This window comes from Fonsecaea pedrosoi, assembly GCF_000835455.1.
Source record: "Fonsecaea pedrosoi CBS 271.37 unplaced genomic scaffold supercont1.7, whole genome shotgun sequence".
In the NCBI taxonomy this organism is placed as follows: domain Eukaryota; kingdom Fungi; phylum Ascomycota; class Eurotiomycetes; order Chaetothyriales; family Herpotrichiellaceae; genus Fonsecaea; species Fonsecaea pedrosoi.
Window position 1 is genome coordinate 844,670 of NW_013550609.1, and position 19,270 is coordinate 863,939.

Consider the following 19,270-nt stretch of genomic DNA (forward strand, 5'->3'; position numbering starts at 1 on the left):
GTTGCAGAAAAGAGCGAATTGAGAAGTGGATGGAAAACAAAAGCACAATATTTCACTGGGTCCCGGTATGCGATCTGAGACCATCCTCCTGAACCGTGCAGGCTTTGCGACAAACTGGAAAAACTCTGGGCTTACGCGCGTTGGTGTCCTGGATCCTGACGTTTTCATTGGCTCTTCTCGTCGAGTTAAAAGCCCCTCGGATGCGGACGCGCTGTGTGTTTGTCGCTCCACCTGCCCACACAACATTCTCGTTATGCACAGTTGCTGTTGGGCTGGTGCTGGGGAATCCTGCATCAGGCAGCCCGCCATCCTCAAGGAGGGGGGATTTTGCGTCGTAATGCTCTCTTGCAATCCGGGTTGGTGTCCACCGGGAGAGACAATGTGCCGAGACACTGTGCGAACATTTCTCTGGTGAGATATGTATATACAGAAAGTCCGCGTCAGGTGAGTCTCCCAATCGTTCTCTTTTCTCCTTGCATCTTTCCATTCCCTGTTCCACCCACTGATCCCTTGACATTCAAAACGACGATCGGGGCCTTAATTCGAGCATTCCTCCCTCTCAAAAAGTATTTTGGTCTAAATTTCGACCACCATGGGCCTGTCAGACGGACTCGTGGTGTTTCTGTGCATCCTGATCGCTGGGATCGTTGTGGCGGGTGCCGCAGCACTCCATCGCGTCGTCGCACGCCGCGAGTTCACGGCAGAACTACCCCAGCCCACCAACGAGCAGCAATCGTACATGAGGACGGTGCGGTCGAGAAAATGGCCTATGATCTGGGTTGATGAACGTCTGCCGCCATCAACGGTGACGTCGACTGTGTGAATTGGTCTCGTTGGTATCACCGATGCGAATTTTTGCAGAGGGACTGCGCACGGTCAATCACCCACACAATCCCGTCGACCATCTCGTCTTGTTGCAGATGAGATGGCCCAAAGGGTCTTCCCGTCTCTGCTGAGCCTTTGACAAATATGGAATGGTGACTGAGTGCCATGGTGAAGCCTTGTCAAATGGACGTACATCGCCGCCACTGTCACCATGAGTCGTCAAAAGACAAGTCCCACTGCGAGACAAGGATAGACAGATCATGAGCCTATCTCGACAGCCAGTATCCTCCATATGGCCTCGTGGCATACAACCGACCACCATGCAAGGTTCTTGCGAGATCGAATCTTCAGTTTTGAGACTCCATCTACCAAATAATATCGAAGTCGAGTCGAAGTCATCCAAGCGCCTCACGCCTTTGCTTGGGCCTTGCCAGCTACCTACTTGTATGATTGACCCACGGTCTACAATCACGTCGCTCGGTATTCGCCCTCGACCAGCACCCGCCGCTCTGGTTGTTATCAGGTTGGCCCGAGACCGCGCGGCATACTGCCCAAGTACATGTCGCCATCCTCTCGGGGAGTCAATGATGTTGGCTTGCACTAGAAGAGACTCGGCTACACTTCACCCACACAAAAACTATCTACTATTCACCCTTCCTCCCTCCCTCTCTCCCTCTCTTCACACAAACTGTCCCCCGAGTTCACAACGCATGCGGTACAAGTACAAGTGCAAGCACATAGGGGTCCCGGAGGAGCCCGTATCGAGTATGGCAAGGCAAGGCAATGCTATACATATTATGTTATGAGGTGAATGAGATGGGAACATATGACGTCTTCAATCAGAACGCTCGGAACGCTCAGACAAGCCGGCCCAGGCCAGGCCAAGCCATGAGAATCACACCAGCATGGTGTCAGCAGTGTCATTCTTGGAGATGATTGATAAATGGTGGGGAGGAGGAAAAGGGAGAGAGGCAGTGAGGCAGTGGGGTGGAAAGTTAATACGTTGTATGGGATGCATGTCTGGAATGTCTGGAATGTATATATGAGATGTATGGAATATCTGGGATATATAGAGAGAGGTGATATATAGATAGATGTAATGAATAGGGGTGATGTACATAATGTAGTGTATGTCTACACACTGTGCTCGATGTAGAATGGTTTTTTCCCACTCTTGTCTGTAGCCTGTACGGTATTGTCTGTACCATGTACCATGTACGTTCTCACTACTAGTAACTCACTACTCACTCACTGCTGTGGAGTGATAATACATGCAGATTTGTGGGACATCACACATATCTATCATGTCCATCACCCACCCATCCATCATGAATCATCCATCATCCATCCACTTATCAACATCCATCCCATACATACCTATGTAGGTACCTACAGTGTCCATCCTCGGGAATATGAGGCGTTTTCACCAGTTGAGGATATATCTGGAATCGGATTCGCTGAGGTGGCCGCTTGGGTTCAACCTCCTCTCTGTATCTATGTACTTGTATTGTCTACATGGAGTACACCAACAGCACCAAGTACCTATTGATTCTCTTACCCTCCCCAACTTCCACGATGGTTCCAAGGCTCCAACCTAACTCAACACCTCAAAACGCAAAGCTTTACAGTAGGATTAGTGGACCCCCTGGTACATGACCAGCCAGCCAGCCAGCCAGCCAGCCCCTTCTTCCCGTGTCTTTCAGCCGCCGCCCGCCATGGGGCGCTTGCATCATTCTTGACACTGACTTGGTGAGTGATCTGACGTTGATCGAACTCTTATACTTTTTCTATAGGAGAAACATTCTCATCTCCCACGTCTCTTCTACCATAGGCTAACGTCCAATTTCATCTTGAGCAGCTCTTGACTCGTCTACTAAATGTCGAGTCTTCCAGTCTTTCTGTCTGTCTGTCTGAAGTGACCACAGGCAGCCACAGGCAGCCACAGGTGGTGATGATATCGCTGACTGTCAAGACTACCTACCTACTTGACTGTTTGCTCAGATCCTCCCTGTCTGTCTCTTGCTGTCACACAACCTCGACGGTGAAAGGCGTCATCGGACCCCTCTGGAGCTTCCTACACCGTCGCGACGTATTGGCGAAAGTGTTGGTTGAGTGGACGTCAGGGTCAAAGATGGAAAAAGAGAGCGGCGTACTCCTCCTGCACATACTAACCGAGTACATACATCCGACAACGCAGTCTGGTTTGTTTTGGGAGGATGGTACCCTCCCACTCTAAGCGCCATCACCATCACCATCGCTACCACCGTGACCATCACATTGGTCTCCTCGTTGGCCGTTCCCCTTCCCTTGGGGGTAGGGGAGGGGGCATGACCATTACCCAGCGGAGGTGTGCGATATTTCCTTTATATTTGCACGAGGCAAGAGGCCTAATTAGGTTGGCCAATAAGGCTGACGTAATGGGGATTGCAATGGGGCGATATTATGTATCAAGCGTTGACGCCATTTGGTAAGTGGAGAGGGCGGTCACGATGGTCAATGAATGAGTGAGTGAGTGTGATTCATTCTAGTCTATCAGGTGCCTGCCTACCTGCCTGCCTACCTGTCTGCTTTACCTCTAGGCAAGATAAGGAGGCGGATGGATAGGGGTTGTAAATCAAAATCCTTTCTACCTGCGTCTATCGCACGCACATGTACTCGGTCCTTGTATCCAGTACGTAATATCTACTCATATGAGGGATGAGGATCTTACATCGACCACGACTAGGATACTGTAGGAAAATATCGTGAACAAAAATACGTACATTGGTCATTAGTCTATAACCACGGTCTCCTCTCCCTCGATTTACAGTCCTCGACCGGGCAACGGCCACGTGGCCGAAACTCTTCGGTTGTTCAGTCTCCCAATTCCCCCGTACTGCAGACCGGGCGTGCACAGCAGATGCTGCCCGCCGGGGTTCTGGCTCAGGCGGATGTGCGCCCACTCGCCTTCGGCCAGGACCTCGATGCCCACGGGGTCGAGGGCGTCGACCTTCTTCTCCAGCTCCTCGTGCGTGTACCCGCACAGGTCGTGGCCAAAGCGCGCCTGGAGGTGCTCGGCGATGTCGATGATGTTGCGGTACCGCCCGAACCCGCGGCCGCTGCGCCAGAGGATGCCGTTGCGGAAGCTGTCGATCCACACGGCGAACATGCCGGCGATCCAGAAGTTGGTCAGGGCGCAGACAATCCACAGGTAGCCGCTGGACAGGCCCCATTGGTACGTGGTGCTGGGGACGCACTGCAGGATGCCCCTGGGGGTTTCGTCGGTCTGCATGACCCAGTTGTAATTGTCGTCGACGAAGGCCTTGAACGACATGTTTTGCCCCGCGATCAACACGTCGGTGAACTGGCCCGGGTAATCCACGCGACACCCTCCACTACTCGCACAGTGCGCGTCCAGTGAAATCCTGTCGAGTTGGTCGTAGTCGAGCTCAATCAGTTTGTATGTCGAGTCTCCTGCAGTGGTGATGTTGACCATGGTCTTGTACTCGACCATGTACCCGGTGGTCAGATCGAGGAGGGTGGGCAACGCAATCAGATACGCTACCGACACGGCAAGCCAGATGAGGGTGACCCGGGCACGGACCGTGTCCACCTTTGTGACGGCTCGGAGTTGGTACCACGCCCCCTTGATGGACGTCGTATCGAACGCCATGGCTGTGTACAACTGCAACGGCACCCGCTCCTTCTGGAGAATCCGGAGGATGGCCATGCTGAAGAGATGGTACGAGAGCCACGACAAGAAAACCTGCGAGCCCCTGCCCAGGATCAAGTTGAGACCTGCATCCAGGATCTTGACCGACGTGTACGTGAACGAACCCCAAGCCAAGTTGATGGCGAACCGCCCGGAATAGAGAGAAGGGTCGCAGGGAAAGAGTCGCACCGCTAGTCGACGATTCCCGAAAATGTCGAGGAGGGTGTAGAAGGGGAACCCAGCGATCAGACCGGGGAGGACGGAGCCAATGATACACGCCACGTAGACCAGAAAGACTCCAAAGGTGATGAGGCCATTTCGGACGGTGCAGTATTTGCGAAGAGGTCTCAGAGGTTTAGGGGGGAGGGCATTCGGGGGCGGCGGCGGCGGCGGCGGCGACACAGGCTGGCTCTGGAACTGACTCTCATATGGCCGGGGGAGGTCATCTTTGGAGGAGTTGAGGCTGTGGACATTGAGCTGGGGTTCCTTTAAGAGATATTCCTCGATTGAAGGCATTTTTTCCTTTCTTCAATGGCGCCAGGCACAGCAAATATGAAGAAGAGAGTGACAAGTGAACAAAGTCAAACTGAACGACACACCACACGACACACAAGACTCACCAGCTGGTGCCAGGACATTTTAAACCGAGCGATGCTCAACATGGCCTCGCCTCAAAGGCCAAACAATCCCCTTTCAATGGAGCGCATTGAGGGGAGAAAGGAGAAAACTTTGGGTCATGGCGCACGTTAGCAACGCCATGTGGACATGAGGCACTTTGAGCCATGTGTGTTGGGGAAATTCGGTAGTGGTTGTCCATGGCCCAGATGGCGACGAGGACCGAGTTCTAGAATCATGAACCCCTGTAAGTGGTTCCGTCAAAAGTCCAAGTTTCTCCCTCGCTGCAGATTTTATCAATTAATTAGGAGTGACAATGCCGTTTCTGGTCATCATGGCCACTGTAAGGTTTCGGCTGGAATCGCTCAACCCGCTCACTAGTAACAGAATGGGCGTCTCCAGCCAGCCTCGGCCAGCCCGGCAGACGCCACAGACTATGGACCACAGGCGAGAACCGCCCTCACCATACCGAGTAAAAGTGTTGATGTACGAGCACAAGTAACCATGTCTCTCTTGTGCTAGACAACACCTCATACACATGCAGAGTCCTACAACGTGATCGTCTGCAATTGTGGCAACATAGTCGATCGTGCTATCATGTATCGGCGAGACATGGCCCGTCAAGGCACCGTGCAGACATTCTCCACCGCGACAACGGGCTGCGGTCCGCTCAATTCCTATCATCTGGACAGCGTGATGAGACAGAATCGTTCATTATCAATCTTCTGCTTTCCGGCCCGACTTCCAGCGAGAGAAACCACCAGAGTAAAGTCCTGTAGGTGCTGATATCGCACGGGCCATCTATCCGCCGTAGAGCCTGATGTTCATGTATCGTCCCCTTGGTCACCCGCAAGATCCTTCCACGGCCATCTCGGTTTTCCCATAGTCCGGAATGGCTATAAGTATCGTCCATGATCGCAATGAAACCGGATCATGCTCACCAGGAAGTCGTCTGAGTAGACCACATTTCTGTCCACATATCTAGTCCCAATTACTGTACCTCCACGAAACCCAAGATCTCTTTGCAATGTCCATCTCACCATATTCCGTCCAACATGACTTTGAAGTCCAAGAATACAATAAACGTCGCGCCGCGTGGAAGCAGTCCGAGAAGGTTCGCAAACAACAGGAGAAGCTCCTCAGAGACCAGGCCAAGCAGGCCCGAAAAGCCGCATTGAAGCAGCTGGCCATGGCGGAGAAAGGTATTTTGCATCGATCCCCCGTGATGGTTATCGCGCATTTGCTGAGAACTACAGACACAGCAAAGCCTCGAAAACCCTTTGGGTGGCTGTCTCGGAAAAGTCGTTCAAAGACTGACGTCTTCGTGGCGGAGGACAAACTCGATGTCGACAGTGACTCGGATGAAATCACTCTGCATGAAGCGCTGGGCGTGTGAACACCATAGCCTTAAACGACAGACATGGGCTTTGCATGTCGAGACACGGTGTTCCATCACCTCGACAGATACATTAGATATCGTTTCGGCAGAGGAGGATTCTTTTTTTCTTTTTTAGCGGTCACCCCAGACTCCACAGTCCTTTTGTCGCCCCTTTTGCAACAACACCGCCCAACCACGACCCTCTCGCCACAATCGCCAAGCTCACGCCCCTGACACCGACCCACTGACTCACCGCGGCCGTGACAGCGACCTCATCGTCACTGGGAACGCGGATCCAGGCGTCGGACCCCTCGACCTTCAAAATGTCCACGGGGATGGCTCCCCCGGTGAGTCCGAGATATTGCTGAAGCGCCGCCGAGAGGTACGAGCGCAGGGTGATTTCGTCCAGCGCCTGGTCAGTGTGCAGAGGGATGGTGTGCAGGTGGAGGTGGAAGTAAGAGTATGGAGGGTTGCGGAGAGTGAATGTGGTAGTGGTGGTTGGTTCTTTAGCAGCGGCGCAGGTAGTTCTGTTCATTGTTGTCGGGTGCTGGGGCGGTTCGAGTATAGAAAGTCGACGGTGTTTGGCGGGGAAATTTGTAGTGTAGAATGATGGGATCCCGTCACATGTGTCTTTACATAGAGAGAACAGTGTGTGCGAGTGGTTGGAGGTTGTGAGAGAGAAATCCGACCAGCGTCATTTACGGGGTTCATTGGAATTATGACATTGGTATTTCCAGCATATCCACACACAAAACTTCCCAGTATATATGTCATTACAAAATGTCAGACAAAGCCTTTACCGTCCCAATTAGTTCCAATTTGAGACTGGCTACGATTGGTCTCCCTCGACTTCGCATTCACTCGAAACAAGGATGTTGTACTTGGACTGTCACTCTTGTCAACCGCCGGGAACGAGATCCCTCACATCAAAACGTGCATGCATACTCTGTCTGCCCGGTGAGTCCATGGTTTCCAGGCTGAAGCATCTCTCGCGCCAACTTCAACGCTCACTCCCACCATTCCCTGTACTGTCCAGGACGATGGCGTTCTCGTCATCGCCGCCACGGCCAACAACAACCACATTCAATCTCCCCAACACCGACCCCGAAATCCCAGTCACCCATCCCTCGACGCTCACCGAGGACCAACTTCTCACTTTCCCGGCCTTCAAGACGTGGCTGGATACCCTACAGAGGAATCTCTCCCTGCAGCACAGCTCAGCAAGCCACCCGTTTCACACGACCCCGTACTCCCTGAGATCCATCGAGATCCAATCCGCCGACTTCTTCTCCAGCGGTCGTCTCGGCTTCCTTAAGCTGAAAGCCACCGTGACCAACGACAATGACGAGTCCTTCCCCGGCTCCGTGTTCATGCGCGGCGGGAGTGTTGCCATGTTGATCGTCCTGACGGCGGCGTCGTCGTCGCCTGGCACTTTCCCCGAGCAATCATCCGCGAGAGGTACGACCTCCTCCAAGGCAAGGCCTCAGCCGGGAGGGAACGACGACGACGACGAAGAAGAAGAAGAGTACGCCATCTTGACGATCCAGCCCCGCATCCCCGCCGGCTCGCTCAGCTTCGTCGAACTGCCCGCGGGCATGATCGACGACAGCGGCACGTTCGCGGGCGCCGCGGCCAAGGAGATCCACGAGGAGACGGGGCTGGAGATCTCGGCCGACGTACTCGTCGACATGACGCGACTCGCCGCCTGCGTCACCACCGACCCACAGAAGAGTGTCTCCGAAGGAGAAGAAGAAAGAAAAGGCGACGAGCAACTCCAGTTCGCCATGTACCCGTCCCCGGGCGGCTCGGACGAATTCATACCCATCTTCCTCGCCCGCAAGACACTCCCGCACGCCCAGATCGAGGCCCTCAAGGGCAAACTGACGGGGCTGCGGGACCACGGTGAGAAAATCACCCTGCGAATCGTCCGGCTGCACGACGTCTGGAAGGTCGCGTGGAGAGACGGCAAGACGCTGGCGGCCATGGCGCTCTACGACGGGTTGAAACGGGAGGGAAAGCTATGATTCTTTTCTTTGCAAAGGAATCTATCCAGTTTTCAGTGGTGCTTTTTGTTTTCCATTCACGCGCTCCTCTTTTCTCTCCTCGTTCCTCGTGCCCTCGAGCCATGTCTCCGAGAAGCTGGGTATCTTATACAGTCCTACATCATGAAAGAAAAGAGCCCACGAGGAAAGAATCTACAGCTGGGAGTCGGTCTGATGCCTCAACCTAAAACTACCCACTCACTCCTAGCGAGCAGCAGATGACGGTCCCGAACCGTTCGGCAGCCCAATCGTGGCCAGGTACTTCTCGTGCACCTTCCTCTGTGCTTCCCATTCCTTCTTCAGCCTCTTCACCCGGCTTGCTGTCAGAGGCGTCCCGTCCTTGGCCGTCGTCGGCACACCATCCCCGTCCCATGACGAATACTCCACCGAATGTGGCGGTTTGAACATCTCGGTCGGACTGATCTTGGCCTTCTGGAGCTTCTCCTGCGCTTCCCTCTCGCGCTGTCTCCTCGCCTCCTCCTTTTGGCGGGCCTTGTCTTCCTTTTCGCGCCGCGCAGCCTTGAGGCCTTCGGTGACGGGCCGGACCAGCGCAGGGGCGTTTTCTCGATCTTCAAGGAATATGTCGAGTTGCCAGAGATCGACATCTCGGACTCGGTCGCAGAGCGCGAGGATCTGTTTGTTGATATCAAGCGGGGGTTGTGTGCCAGTGGGGATGGAAGCTGTTTGGAGGGCGTCCCTGCTGAATTCGCTCAGTGCACGGGCATACGAAGGTCGCGGTCTCCCGAGTGGAGGAGTATCTTCAAGCCCTGTCGGTGTGGTAGAAACGATTTCCTGGACTTTCTCGGCTGTGATGGATTTGGCAATGGCGGCTTGCCGCAGTTCGTCACGTATTCTGGCCAGCGGATACACAAACTCTTTTGCGGCGTCGGGGATCTCTATGCCTTTCCAGCCAACCAGATTGGTGTCTGCTGGTTCAGAGCCATTCAGGCCGAAGATGTTGACTAGGCGTGTAACGAAAAGGCCGACCCTGCGATGATCGGCTGCGGTCAATTCGGAATTTTTGGCGCTGTTGTTGTATGTGTTGATTAGCTGTGAGATGGTGTTCATGGCGACGGGTGTGTTGAAGGAGTCGAGTAACGCATTTCGAACCTTCTCTTCGGCATCTAGTACGGCGTCTTCCAGACTGGCTCGCTGCTCATCGGAGGGTTTTGTGTTCTTCATGGCATCAACGGCATTGAGAAAGAAGTTGTCCACACGGTCTTCCCAGTTTCTGCCTTCGGTGACCATGTCGTCCGTGATCTCTATCCCGTCCTTCCAGTTTCCGAGCAGGAAGACAATCCGCAAACTCCTGGACGTCCAGTCCTTTCTCACATGGAGGGCTTCTCGGATGGTAGTAAAGTTTTTCAGGGATTTCGACATCTTTGAACCTTGAATGGACAGGTGGCCCATGTGGAGGAAGTAATTCACCCATTGACCATGATTCGCCCAGAATGCCTCACTCTGGGCGAGCTCATTGTCGTGGTGAGGAAAAGCCAGATCGATCCCGCCAGAGTGGATGTCCATCTGTTGACCGAGCTTCCCAGACGCCATGGCTGAGCATTCAATGTGCCACCCCGGCCGACCAGGGCCCCATTCGCTGTCCCAGCTGGGCTCGCCGGGCTTGGACGCTTTCCACAGGGCAAAGTCGGCGTCGGACCTCTTGGCTGAGGCGTCCTTTTGTGACAAGGCACCTTCGCCGTCGGCCTGCAGTTCTTTGTCGTTTTTGTTCCAGGGCTCTAACCGCGCATAAGGGTATCCGGCAGCCTCGAACGCTTTGATGTCGAAATACACCGAACCCTCCGACGTCCGGTATCCCATCTTGTTGTCCACGATCTTCTTGACAAACTCTGCAATCTCCTTGCCGTGCTCGGTGACCCGGACCAGGTCATCCGGATCCATGACGTTGAGGTCGTGCATGTCCTGGAAAAACCGGGCTTCGTATTCCTTTGTCAGTTTCGTGAACACGGCGTAGTCGTCCCCGCGGATCGTTTTCCCAAACTGCTCGTCCAGAACCAGGCACATGGGATCGCTCACGCGGTTGTAGAACTCGTGCGGGGTCAGGAGTTTGGGATCTTGCATCAGGGCCTTTGCCGCGTTGCGGGCGGTGTTGATGTGCATCTTGATCTTGGCCTCCTTGTCACCAGGCTTCGTGCCAGGCTCCAGACTGCCCCCCGCGAGGATGTCTCCATATATGTGCTCGACGAATCCGTCAAACGTCTCGGGCGTCGCTGAATCCTTGGGTCCGATGCGTTTCAGGTTCTTTTGGATGTAGTAGAGCCAGGCCTGCCGGGCGTCTTGACGGACTTGATCGTCGATGTACCTAAGATGGGTCCGAGTCAGCATCTCTATTTATACGGAAGTGTCTGCGGCTGCCAACAAAACATACCGGTGGTTCTTCTTGTATTCATCATATAGATGCCGTTGCCTCGCTCTTAAAATGATCTTATCATCAATGTCGGTCGTGTTCATCACAAGGCGGATTTTGAAGCCAAAGTAATCACGCAGAATACGTCGGATGATGTCTGTCGTCACATAGTTGCGCGCATGGCCCAGGTGGGCATCGTCGTAGACCGTGGGACCGCAGGCATACCACGAGATGTGGCCTTGCTGTATAGGGACAAAGGGGACTTTTGACCGGGTCAACGAGTTGTAGATCTTCAACTGCGGCTGGTGGGTGGTGCCCGTTGGCATGGTCCAGGGAGGTTGAGCCATTCTGGTGGATTTGGTGCAGAGTCTCAGAGCTGATGAGCAGAATGGACGCTTCAAAAAGCTCATGAGACTCTAGGCTTCTCTTACTGAGTCACCTCCCCTTGAGTTGGGCGCAGGCAAGGCAGTTAGTTTTTGAGTCACGCAGCGACGAATGGAATTTCGATTTGGACTGGAATGAGGCTCGCAAAATCACCGAATAATAATAAAAATACCCCGGAGCCACTTGTGCCACTTTTCACCCACTTAAATATGAGGAGGGCACAAGCAAACAAGCTAGCTTGTTAGGACCTTTTTTGGACTGCGGGTCGGATGCTATTGGCGCCTCATTCTATGAGTGATCATCATTTTCGTTCCTGAAAGGAATGTAAAGGTACCCGAGTACAATCCGTGCATCCATACAATTTGAGCATCTCTGTCTCTACAAAATTGCAAGTTTGTCCCTTGTAAATGCTTGAGCCATGCAGAAACGCCTTCTAATAATCCTGTCACGATTTTTTCCAAACCACCCACGAAACGCCTCTCTTACTGGCTCCCTTGTGCTGTGAGAACCATTTGTAGCCCATCCAGGCCATCTTGGATGCCAAACCCCATAGAAACACAGCAAGGAGGAAGCCCCACCAACTCCCAGAGCTTTCTCGTGGAGCGATATCCGAGTATCCCAAGATCTGACCCTCGCGGCCCAAGGCGCCAACGCGGAATTGGGAATACTGAGATAGTTGAGATAGGTCAAAGCTTTCTTCAAAGAACTGCTTATCAATGAAATCGAGATCGGTCCATTCCTCCTCCTCTTGCTCTCCTGTGCCACCTCCCTGCAATACCCATGCCACTACTTCAGTCGCTCCATTCCAACTGACGTAGAGTATATCGTCCAAGATGGTGGCGGCTGGCGGCTGTCGAGGCTCACCGACCCAGTCCGCTGATCGGTAAGCCCTATACGAAACTGCAGTAGTGAAGACATGAAGCCATGGTGCACCGTAATGGACCTCGCACAGCAGAGTTCCGTCCAGAGAAAATTCGCTCAAAACTGGCGAGTGGCCAAAGCCCACAAACACGTGTCTGCTGTCAGGAAGGTATTGCGCCGACCCTTGAGAAGGTGTCCGTGTTTGATATTGAGAAATATAAGAATGCAGGAGGGTTACAGTCCGGTTGGCGATGTCCAGTTGGAGCATTAGCGCTCGACTGTAGGGACCGTCGACATGCAAGGGCCCTCCCTCCTTGTTGTCGAAAAGCGTCAGGATCCCTTCTTGTTCGTCCAACCATCGGGCATCGTGCTGCCACCTGAAGTTGAGCGCGTCGCCCCCTGAAAGATCCTTGAATTGATTACGTTGGCCGCCAAGGATCCACATAATCTCGCCATCTGGGCTGATGCAGGTGACCGTGTGGGTGTGGCGCGAAGAGATGAGATAGTTGCCTTTGGAGTCTTTGTCGACGCTGTTGATGTGGAAGAAGTCGAAAGGAATACTTTTGATATATCCGCCAAATGGGTGAGTCATGAAGGTTTCATTGACCTGAAAATGCTCCGAGGCTTTCCACTCGAAGAGTAGCTCACCAGTCGCAATATCAACTTCCTGGAAACCACTGTCGGTGACCCATCCATTCTTCCATTTCCCCAATGAGGAGAGGTCAGCTGGGGTGATGTTGTAGAATGTTAACAGTGCGGTATTGTCTTTGGTGATCTTGAACTCGTGCAGGTCGCCTTCGATGTCGCTTCCTCGAGCAACTGCTGCAACTGTGTGTTTGATCTCGTACGAGCTATCCAGCTAGTCCTTTCATTAGTAGCGGACATATGATGAGAAAGTCGCAAACTCACCATGTAATAGACGCCTTTGCCCATAGTCCCTCCCTTTTTACCGGACCAGAACGTCAAGTATTGCTGACCCATATAACTCTGCACCTTCAGGTTCGTCGTCACATCAAAATTCTGTCCTTTCCAAACAAGCTCACTGTTGCTGTCCAGGATAGCTGGACCAGGATTAGGCATTGAGCCTCCATTGTAATTGAGAAAGGTATATCCCTTATCACAATTTGGGTCATATTTGCTTATGCTCACTCGCGGCGAACTCAACCCATTGGAGATATATGTCTGCGATGGTGAACCACCATAAAAGCCCAGATCATACAAGGTCGGATTCAGCGTCGGAGACAACCAGATAAGGAGCGGAATTGCAGCATATGAAATGGTTAGGTAGAGGACAAAAGCACTAGCGACAGCAACGACTGCCCAGAGGAGAAGCCTGATGGCAAAAGGCTTCATCTCGAAGCGCCGATGCCCCATGAGAGGCATTGGAGCAGGGCCAAGGCAGCATTGTAGCTATCCTTCACGCAAAAAGAGGCCAACACGTACTATATGTAAAAAAATACAGCTGTTTCATGGTGGACAAAGGGGAAAAAGGACTAGCGACGATACCAAGCGACGGCTTGTCGTCTTTTGACCAACCACGAAGACCGCCGCACTGTTGACGACATACCCAGTTCAGCATCGGAAAGGGTCGACCAAAGTGGCGGTTGATACATCGGCGGTTGGATTTTGAGACTGTGGGCAAACAGTCCGCGTAATTTCGGGGACGTGATGGTGGGCATTCGAGCTTGGAAGAGGGGAGTTTTTCCCTTGTCCCACGACGCTGGCCAGGTTAGCAGCTTGAGCAGGTAACATGTGGATAAGAATGCCGCCGCAAAGGAGGCTTAGCAGATGCAATGAAACGGGATCCTATCAAGACGGCATGAGACGCGACAAGAGTCAAGTGTGGGGATAAGTAGCGGATGCCAATGCTTGAGGTGATGCTCGTCTCTTCTTGTTTACCTGGATGGGCGGGCTTGGTGTCTTGATGGTGGCATGGGCGGGCATGAATGTCGTTGATGGCTTGCATTGCTCCATGTCACTGGTGGTATTGCGCCACCAAGACCTTGCAAGATGGAGGAAGCTAGAGAATGTCCTGGCCAAAGTCTGCGATCTCATCGTACCAAGTCGACTCGGACAAGCACACCCGGGTCATTTTCCGGTGGGTTGTGATTTGACTTCCCAGCCTCAGGATGGCTCGCAAAAACTGCCCAGAGGAGGATGGTTTGCGACGATATCGGCAGTATGAGGTATACAGGCTGGATATGCCGCTGGAGTAGCAAGAAATGGATGTGAAGTGCAGGTGAAGCGCAGCGCAGGAGAGAGGAAGAGGGAGGCAGAGAGAATGAGCAAGATGCCGTCCAAGCCGGATCAACCACCGCAGGTGCCACACACCAACCCACCCGGTAATTATCCGCCTCGCCGTCTATCCTTCTGTCACTATGTACTCGGTACTACTTGGACGAGTAATTACTACCACCACCACCACCACCACCATCATTTTCAAGACTTGCCGTCTGCGCCTTCACTCCTTCGTCAGAACCGAGTTGGGCCTCCGTGACACAGTTCAAATAGACACTCGGAAGTCGGCCACGGGCTCCATCCCTCAGTCATTGATCGACACTCTAGCATGACAGCCGGTAGCCGCTATCAGGGCCGTACCCACGCTTGACAGGATCCGGACTGGTACAGCAGAACTAATAATTGATGGGATACTCCGAAAACATCAAGTACAAGTACCTAGGTGAAGTTGATCAACACCAATCCCAACCCTCAGTTCCCCAATTCCGGGTGATAATGACCAGGCACAGGACCAACAACCGAACACCACTATCGATCCTATCCACACCCACGTGCACCCATCGTTCTGCTTTGCTGCCACCCAGCCTGCCACCCTACGCTTTTGCCGAAGCCAAGACTCTAGCTCGAGATATTCGTCGTCACCAATAACGGCGATATCAGAGGGTACCAAAGGCCGGCGAAAGAGTCTGTCCTTCTCAAAAGAGGAAAAGAGCAAGGACCCGATAGACACCATCTCGGCACTATCACTCCGTGGAATAGCCACATGTCCTCTTGCCATCTTTGCTCCAGCCCATTCTCGTCCTAGCTACCGCCATCTGGTGCTAGGAACTCTCCTCATGACAACTCCAGCGTCATGTGGCCCTGCGAAAGCTTAGCAAAAGGGCCCTTGTCTGCATTCCTTGAGAACTGTTGTTCCCTTCTCCTAATCCCCAGATATGGCAAATAATGGCCTGGGTGAACGACAATGAAGACTATCACCACAAGGAACATCAGCGCCGAATCAAAGGCATAGAAGAACCACTCGTGATCGATGAGGTAATTGCTCGTCCCCAAGACGAATTCGATGAAGCGAAGCAGCGTCCGAATCAGAATCAATACATTGGCCACGTTGATCACCGTCAAGAACAACTGCCAGTTGCGCTCCTTCGGTAGTGAAACATCTCGAAGCGTGGTCCTCAGCAGGACGTTGAGTCGCAGGGCGGCGAAGACGAAGAAGCCGAATGATGCCAACTGTAAACCCAGTCCGACCAGCACCACATTTTTCCCGGTGTTTGCGTGCTCTTTCGTATTTGCTCCGGCGACCATGGCGCCTCCAATGACCTGCACAAAAAAGCTGAAGACATCCGATCCTACAAACACGGGGGTGATCCTGCGTGCAGGCACCCACAGATGGCGAGCTGTCTGAAAGCGTGGAGGGACCACCCATAACACGACCCGGCCGAACGCCATATAACAGGCTGCCGCCATCACGGCGGGCGCGACGAGAACTGGTTTGGTGGTTAGCGGAGGATCAGGATGGTAAAAAATATAGGGGCCTCTAGTCCCTTGCCGGGTTCCTATGCTTTCTTTCGTTTGGGGGCGACCTACTCATAACAGTCTGGACGATGAAGACGCTCTTGCCATCGAGATTTTTGATGGAAATAGATCGAGTCAGATATCCAACAAACTCCACTGTGTCAAGGTCAGTACAGCCATGCAGCAGCAAATGGGGGTACGACGGGTCAGACTCACTAGCCACCGCAAAGTTCATGGACCACCAAAACCAGGATCGGTGCCAGAACATCATGCCCAGATTCGTGATCGATGCAGCACCATACAGCACGAGAAAAATGACCGATGCGGCAAATGATGGAACATAGTTGTATCGGCCTTCCTTTGCGAAATCTTGAGGAGACTTGTTGCCGGACTCGCTCTCGTTGACGGCTCGAGAAGCAAGCTGGAGGAGGGTTGGAATAGATCTGCCCAAAGCGTCCATGATGCCACAGGGTTTGATATGAGGAACTAACAGTTTCCGAGCAGTGCAACAACTCAGTTGACTGGCGACAGACCTGAAGCGCCAACTTCTAGAAGGATGACCACAGACGGGCTGCAAGCTATAGGTAAGAAAATCGTCTTCGTGATTCTATGCTTCAATGTCTTATTACACTGGTCGAGTATGCTCCAGCCGGGGACAATGAATCGGTGGCAACAAGGTGCATCATATTTGTGCCATTCCCGACGCAAAGCCTTTCGCAGGCCCATCTGGATCGGGTCCTCGAAAAAGACTACGAGTGCCACCCCTGAGTGGGTTGTTTCAGGCACTAAGTACATCGCACTTCTCTAAGCGAACAGGTCTCAGGCAGCAGGCAATCTCGAAACCCATTCCAAAATTGGCTGACAGTTCCACAGCTCGCAACTCTTTCCGCTTGAGGATTAGCCAGAGCCTGATGAAAGAAAACCTAGAGGCTCGATTGGGGCGGTGCTACTGGACGCAGACATTATGGCAAACTCCGAAGAGGTTCTCAGGGTCTGTGAATTCAAGCCTAGAAGGCAGACGTGCCTCTCAGGTGTTGCCATGGAGTAGATTTTCCTGGTCATCGATCCTGACGGGAACAAAGTCACGTGGCAGGCTGAATCTCATGGTTACGCCTTGAGGCGGCCTTGCAAATCGCCGAGATGGATCCATCAGCTAGGCTAACATGGCGATAGGCCCCTTAATAATGGACGTCCTGTGTGTTCAGCGCGATATCAGATCCCACCAAGGCTGACTCTGGTGTGGCTTCTAGAAACAGGGGTAAGGCATTACATTGTCCCGAGATGCATCGCCCTTAGGGCATTCAACTCAGCCACTAGTCACATGGCATTCTTTGCCGCCTCTGCGTTCACCTCCGACTCTTTGTCCTTAACATCGTTCTGGAGCTGACCTTTCGCTCTCAGTTTTGCTTCCTTCTTCAGTTGGCGCTGGCTCTTGGGCGCATGCGATACCATCTTGACATGCTTCGACCACCTCTCCTGTGCTAAGGCTTCGTCTTCTTCGGTCCAGAGCCTTGGTAACACAGCAAAGACGAGGTACGAAGTGTGGGTTTTCACTTCGGCCTCTGTCCTGTGCACGAGCCTGCCTCCGTTGAATGGTAGTTTCCCCACGTCGACTTGGTGTTGCTGGTCCTTGACCTTTCTAGACTTATTGTCTTCACCCAGGCTCTTTCCTGTGTGGAAATCCTTTAACCGTTGTTCTACCTCTCTGAGTCGAGAGACCGCCTCCTCAACATTCGCAGCAAAAGCGTTGGTGCCGCGCATGCCATTGTACTGCAAGCCGGTGTATTCTCGTCGAACGTCGATGCGCTTGTGTTGGACTTCGATCATCTCGATCTCGATCCAGTCATATTTCCGAAGCGCGGAGATAGTTTTTTGCGCCTGCTCGATACAAGGGCTAAATGTGCATATATGGACCGCCGAGTGAGGGTCGAGGACGCTGGGGGAACCTTGCTGCGACGACTCGCGCGTCAAATGTGGAAGAGCTTCCCACGGACAAGGCAGGTCCAGAAAGATGGCGTTTGCGTTGGGGGACGTTTTCTCGCCGGTGGGAGTGTCTTCAGAATCGTAGATCAGAAACCCATCTTTGTAGACATCTCGATGCATGGCGTGCACCACGGTGTCTAGTCCGTGCTGGACCATCTCCGCCTTGACCTTTTCGTGCCGCTCGCGGTGAAATTCGTAGCTGAATACTCGTCCGAACCGGTCGATGTCCTCGTGTCCCTTGCCCTTGTCATCTGGCGTGGTTTCTCCAATCCCCTCTTTCTCTCCTTGCACTGCGTCCTGGATGTCACTGCTCCTCCCTTCCTCCTCGTCCGCACTTTGACGAGAACGGTGCTCGTCTTCGGGATACCCGCAAAAGACAGCCCTGGCGGCGGCGTGTGTGAAACTCCCGCTGCCACTGCCCGCCTCGATCAGCCTGCTCCCCGGCCTCGCGCGGATCCGGTGCAAGATGTAGCTGTAGTCGGGCGTGTAGACGACCTGGGTCCGGTGGGGGAGACTGGTGGTCCAGTTCTCGGGCGTGGGCGGGAGGACGTGCACGAAGCCCGACTCGGCCACGACGGCCTCCTTGACTGCTGCTCCCTCGACCGCTCCCGTCCCTTCTCCTCTTTGCAACCCGTCTTGCGGAGGATTTACATGCTCGCTTCTTCGGCCTCCCTCCTCTTCGTCCCCTACCACCACCTCCTCCACCGCCGCCGCCGTCTTTATTCTCCTGTCTTCATCTTCCAAGAGCGCTTCGTCGGCCTTTCTTTTCTTCCCGCCACCGCCGGAGACGATATCCTTTCCCTTCTGTTGTGGCTGCTTCTGTTTCTGCTTCTGCTTGATTCGTCCCCTCGAGCCGGTATCGACTTTGCTGGCCCGGATCTGGCTCCCCCAGGGAGCGCCGATGATGGTCGAGTGTGGAAACGAGCCGAACCGCGTGTTGGTCACCACGCCCTCGGCGTACCCGTCGTCGGCATCCCGGGTCACCTGTGTGGAGAGAACCACGGGCAGGGCCTGGTCGCGGCGCAGGTGCAGTGAGGCCAGGTCGTGCTCTTTGGCGACGCGCGTCGGGGTGAGGAATGTCGAGACCATGGCTAGGTGTCCCCCCCTTTCCCTCTTCACGGTCGTTTGACTCTCGTCGATTCTCCTTTCCCTACTCTACCCTCTCACTCACTCTCTTTCCAACGCTTTGATCTTGTCGTGCAGCACGGAACAGATGACAAATATCTTCTGAATCCTCGATCTGGTGATAAGAACAGGACCCCCGAAGGGCAAAGATGAAAGCTCGACCAACAAGACCCGAAGCACCTTTTTGTGTTGAAATTTCTCGTCTATGTTTTGAAAAACCCGTGGATAATCCCCCAACAGATGGATGA

The 19,270-nt window shown here is 53.5% G+C and overlaps 9 protein-coding genes across 9 annotated transcripts; 3 read left to right on the plus strand and 6 right to left on the minus strand.

Moving 5' to 3' along the window:
* Nucleotides 1-592: 592 nt before the first annotated feature.
* On the plus strand, nucleotides 593-823 carry Z517_10373 (uncharacterized protein; the record flags this gene model as incomplete). The annotated part of the gene is made up of 1 exon (XM_013423985.1): nucleotides 593-823. One exon carries the CDS (start codon nucleotides 593-595, stop codon nucleotides 821-823), a length of 231 nt encoding a protein of 76 aa, XP_013279439.1.
* A 2,805-nt stretch (nucleotides 824-3,628) lies between these two features.
* Nucleotides 3,629-5,032, minus strand: Z517_10374 (uncharacterized protein; the record flags this gene model as incomplete). The annotated part of the gene is made up of 1 exon (XM_013423986.1): nucleotides 3,629-5,032. One exon carries the CDS (start codon nucleotides 5,030-5,032, stop codon nucleotides 3,629-3,631), a length of 1,404 nt encoding a protein of 467 aa, XP_013279440.1.
* Nucleotides 5,033-6,158: 1,126 nt separating this feature from the next.
* Nucleotides 6,159-6,527, plus strand: Z517_10375 (uncharacterized protein; the record flags this gene model as incomplete). Its single annotated transcript, XM_013423987.1, has 2 exons — nucleotides 6,159-6,333; nucleotides 6,388-6,527. 2 exons carry the CDS (start codon nucleotides 6,159-6,161, stop codon nucleotides 6,525-6,527), a joined length of 315 nt encoding a protein of 104 aa, XP_013279441.1.
* Nucleotides 6,528-6,648: 121 nt separating this feature from the next.
* Nucleotides 6,649-7,044, minus strand: Z517_10376 (uncharacterized protein; the record flags this gene model as incomplete). Its single annotated transcript, XM_013423988.1, has 1 exon — nucleotides 6,649-7,044. One exon carries the CDS (start codon nucleotides 7,042-7,044, stop codon nucleotides 6,649-6,651), a length of 396 nt encoding a protein of 131 aa, XP_013279442.1.
* A 505-nt stretch (nucleotides 7,045-7,549) lies between these two features.
* Z517_10377 (uncharacterized protein) lies at nucleotides 7,550-8,533 on the plus strand (the record flags this gene model as incomplete). The annotated part of the gene is made up of 1 exon (XM_013423989.1): nucleotides 7,550-8,533. The coding sequence occupies one exon, from the start codon at nucleotides 7,550-7,552 to the stop codon at nucleotides 8,531-8,533; it is 984 nt and encodes a 327-aa protein (XP_013279443.1).
* A 222-nt stretch (nucleotides 8,534-8,755) lies between these two features.
* Nucleotides 8,756-11,263, minus strand: Z517_10378 (cysteine-tRNA ligase; the record flags this gene model as incomplete). The annotated part of the gene is made up of 2 exons (XM_013423990.1): nucleotides 8,756-10,871; nucleotides 10,938-11,263. The coding sequence occupies 2 exons, from the start codon at nucleotides 11,261-11,263 to the stop codon at nucleotides 8,756-8,758; spliced, it is 2,442 nt and encodes an 813-aa protein (XP_013279444.1).
* A 482-nt stretch (nucleotides 11,264-11,745) lies between these two features.
* On the minus strand, nucleotides 11,746-13,544 carry Z517_10379 (uncharacterized protein; the record flags this gene model as incomplete). Its single annotated transcript, XM_013423991.1, has 2 exons — nucleotides 11,746-13,020; nucleotides 13,071-13,544. 2 exons carry the CDS (start codon nucleotides 13,542-13,544, stop codon nucleotides 11,746-11,748), a joined length of 1,749 nt encoding a protein of 582 aa, XP_013279445.1.
* Nucleotides 13,545-15,233: 1,689 nt separating this feature from the next.
* On the minus strand, nucleotides 15,234-16,374 carry Z517_10380 (uncharacterized protein; the record flags this gene model as incomplete). Its single annotated transcript, XM_013423992.1, has 3 exons — nucleotides 15,234-15,886; nucleotides 15,987-16,070; nucleotides 16,131-16,374. The coding sequence occupies 3 exons, from the start codon at nucleotides 16,372-16,374 to the stop codon at nucleotides 15,234-15,236; spliced, it is 981 nt and encodes a 326-aa protein (XP_013279446.1).
* Nucleotides 16,375-17,231: 857 nt separating this feature from the next.
* On the minus strand, nucleotides 17,232-18,986 carry Z517_10381 (uncharacterized protein; the record flags this gene model as incomplete). Its single annotated transcript, XM_013423993.1, has 1 exon — nucleotides 17,232-18,986. The coding sequence occupies one exon, from the start codon at nucleotides 18,984-18,986 to the stop codon at nucleotides 17,232-17,234; it is 1,755 nt and encodes a 584-aa protein (XP_013279447.1).
* Between the last annotated feature and the right edge of the window lie 284 nt (nucleotides 18,987-19,270).